Genomic DNA, 1,631 nt, shown 5'->3' with positions numbered 1-1,631 from the left:
GCTGTGCTTACCTGTGGCGCACAGGAGGACGGCGACCTGGCAGAGCGCGGAGAGCGGCGCCGGACGAGACATCATATCCATAGGGAGCAAACACACATACACAAACACTGACACACACACACACACACACTGACACACACGCGCGCGCGCACTAGCGGCCGCAGTGACGGCGGCCGTGCCTGTGACTCGAGACCGCGAGGCACGCGACGGTGACGGCGGCGCGCAGGGCTCGTCCCACGGTGCCGCTGGGGCTGCAGGCGGTGCCTGCCGACAGCGTCGTCGCGACGCCCTGCTCCGGGGGCGCCGGCGCCGTGGCCGCGGCGGCGCCAAGGGCCGGCGGCGCCGCGGACATGGTCAGGGGGAGGTCCCCCCCGACGCGACAAAGGGTCCCCGACGACGCTCCCGGCCGCTCTTTAATCCAGGGCGCGCTGCGAGCCGGGTAGCGGAGCGTCGCGCGGAGGAGGGGCGTCTTCGACGACGACGTCGAGGTGCGCGGCGGGGCGCGAGGGCGCGCGGAGAGCGGCCAGGCCGGGGCGACGTGAACACCAGAGCGGCCTGCCGACTACTGACTGAACTACTGTCTGCCTGCTGAAACGGACTGGACTGTCTCTTCTCCGTGCTGAGTCTGTCCGGGCTGCGGGCCGCTCGGCTCGGCTCGAACGCTACACACGAGACGAGCCGAGCAGCGCCGCGCCGCGCCGCGCCGAGGCTGCGCGCACCCTCGGCTCGGATCAAAAGGAGGGGGAGGGTGTGGGGGGTGTCGGGGGTGCCGTGCCGTCGCCAGCCGCTCCTCGCCAGCCACCCCCCGGCCGCCGCCGCCCGCCGCCGCCACGGCTCCCTCCCTGCCTCCGAGCCGTCGCTGCTGGACCGCGCCGCCCCGCGCCGCCCCGCGCCGCCCTGCGCCGCCGTGCCGACGCCCTCGCCCTTGTATCCATGCCCGTGCGAGTCTTTTGCGGGCGTGGAAGGAAAGGGGAAAGGGGTTTGGGGTGGAAGACGCACCCTTCAGCTCCTCTCCACCTCCGCGCTCGCGCCCGACGACGGCGACGTCCTCCTACGTTTTGTCTGCAGGCGGGGGGGGAGGGGGGGAGAGGGGGGACACCCTGCGAGCCGACGCAGGCGGCCTGCGAGTGCCTGCGAGCGACAACACCCCCCCCCCCTCTCCTCGGCCAGCCCGTGGAGGCGCTGGTGCTGGTATGGTATTGACACATTGACGTGTGATTGGGGCTGCTGTTTTCCTGCACGACAGGATATCTGTCCGGCGAGTTTCGGCGTCGTCGTGTCGTCGTCGGGCGTGTGCAGGACACGATGCGAGATCAACAAAAACGATGAAATTGCGACCAAAATATTTATAAATGAGCAATGACGCTACACTAGTTTGTGTTATGGAGCACGATGTAGAAGAACTAAAGACCCTCTCAATACGGTGAGCAGTGGCAGTGGCGGCTGAACTTTTAACCTCCCAAGAGCAGAGAGGGCTCTCACTTCACGGCAGAGAGAACAGAGATTTGTGATGGAAGCAGCCCGTGCCCGTGGTGCAGCAGAGCAGAGAGGGGAGGGGAGGAGCGCGTCGCCCCGCGGCTAAGCGATGCGTGGGAGGGAACGTGGAATCTTGCGGCACAGCGGGGGGGGGG

General features: G+C 68.4%; 1 protein-coding gene across 2 annotated transcripts in view; it reads right to left on the bottom strand.

The window, feature by feature from the left end:
- LOC113215886 (immunoglobulin superfamily member 10) overlaps nt 1-1,631 on the bottom strand; it is a 206,135-nt gene that overhangs the window by 199,182 nt on the left and 5,322 nt on the right. The window contains exon 1 of one of the 2 annotated variants that reach the window (XM_052266330.1): nt 12-636. The exons of the other annotated variant lie outside the window; for it this stretch is intronic. Coding sequence (XP_052122290.1) covers nt 12-81 — 70 coding nt within the window. The 5' untranslated portion in view covers nt 82-636. Of the gene's footprint in view, nt 1-11; nt 637-1,631 lie in introns of those variants that run through there. 2 annotated transcript variants of the gene reach the window in all.

This window comes from Frankliniella occidentalis, unplaced genomic scaffold (genome assembly GCF_000697945.3).
Source record: "Frankliniella occidentalis isolate FOCC.00 unplaced genomic scaffold, Focc_3.1 Scaffold37, whole genome shotgun sequence".
NCBI classification, from domain to species: Eukaryota; Metazoa; Arthropoda; class Insecta; order Thysanoptera; family Thripidae; genus Frankliniella; species Frankliniella occidentalis.
Note: the sequence above shows the minus strand (reverse complement) of the source record. Positions and strands in the feature narration are given on the sequence as shown.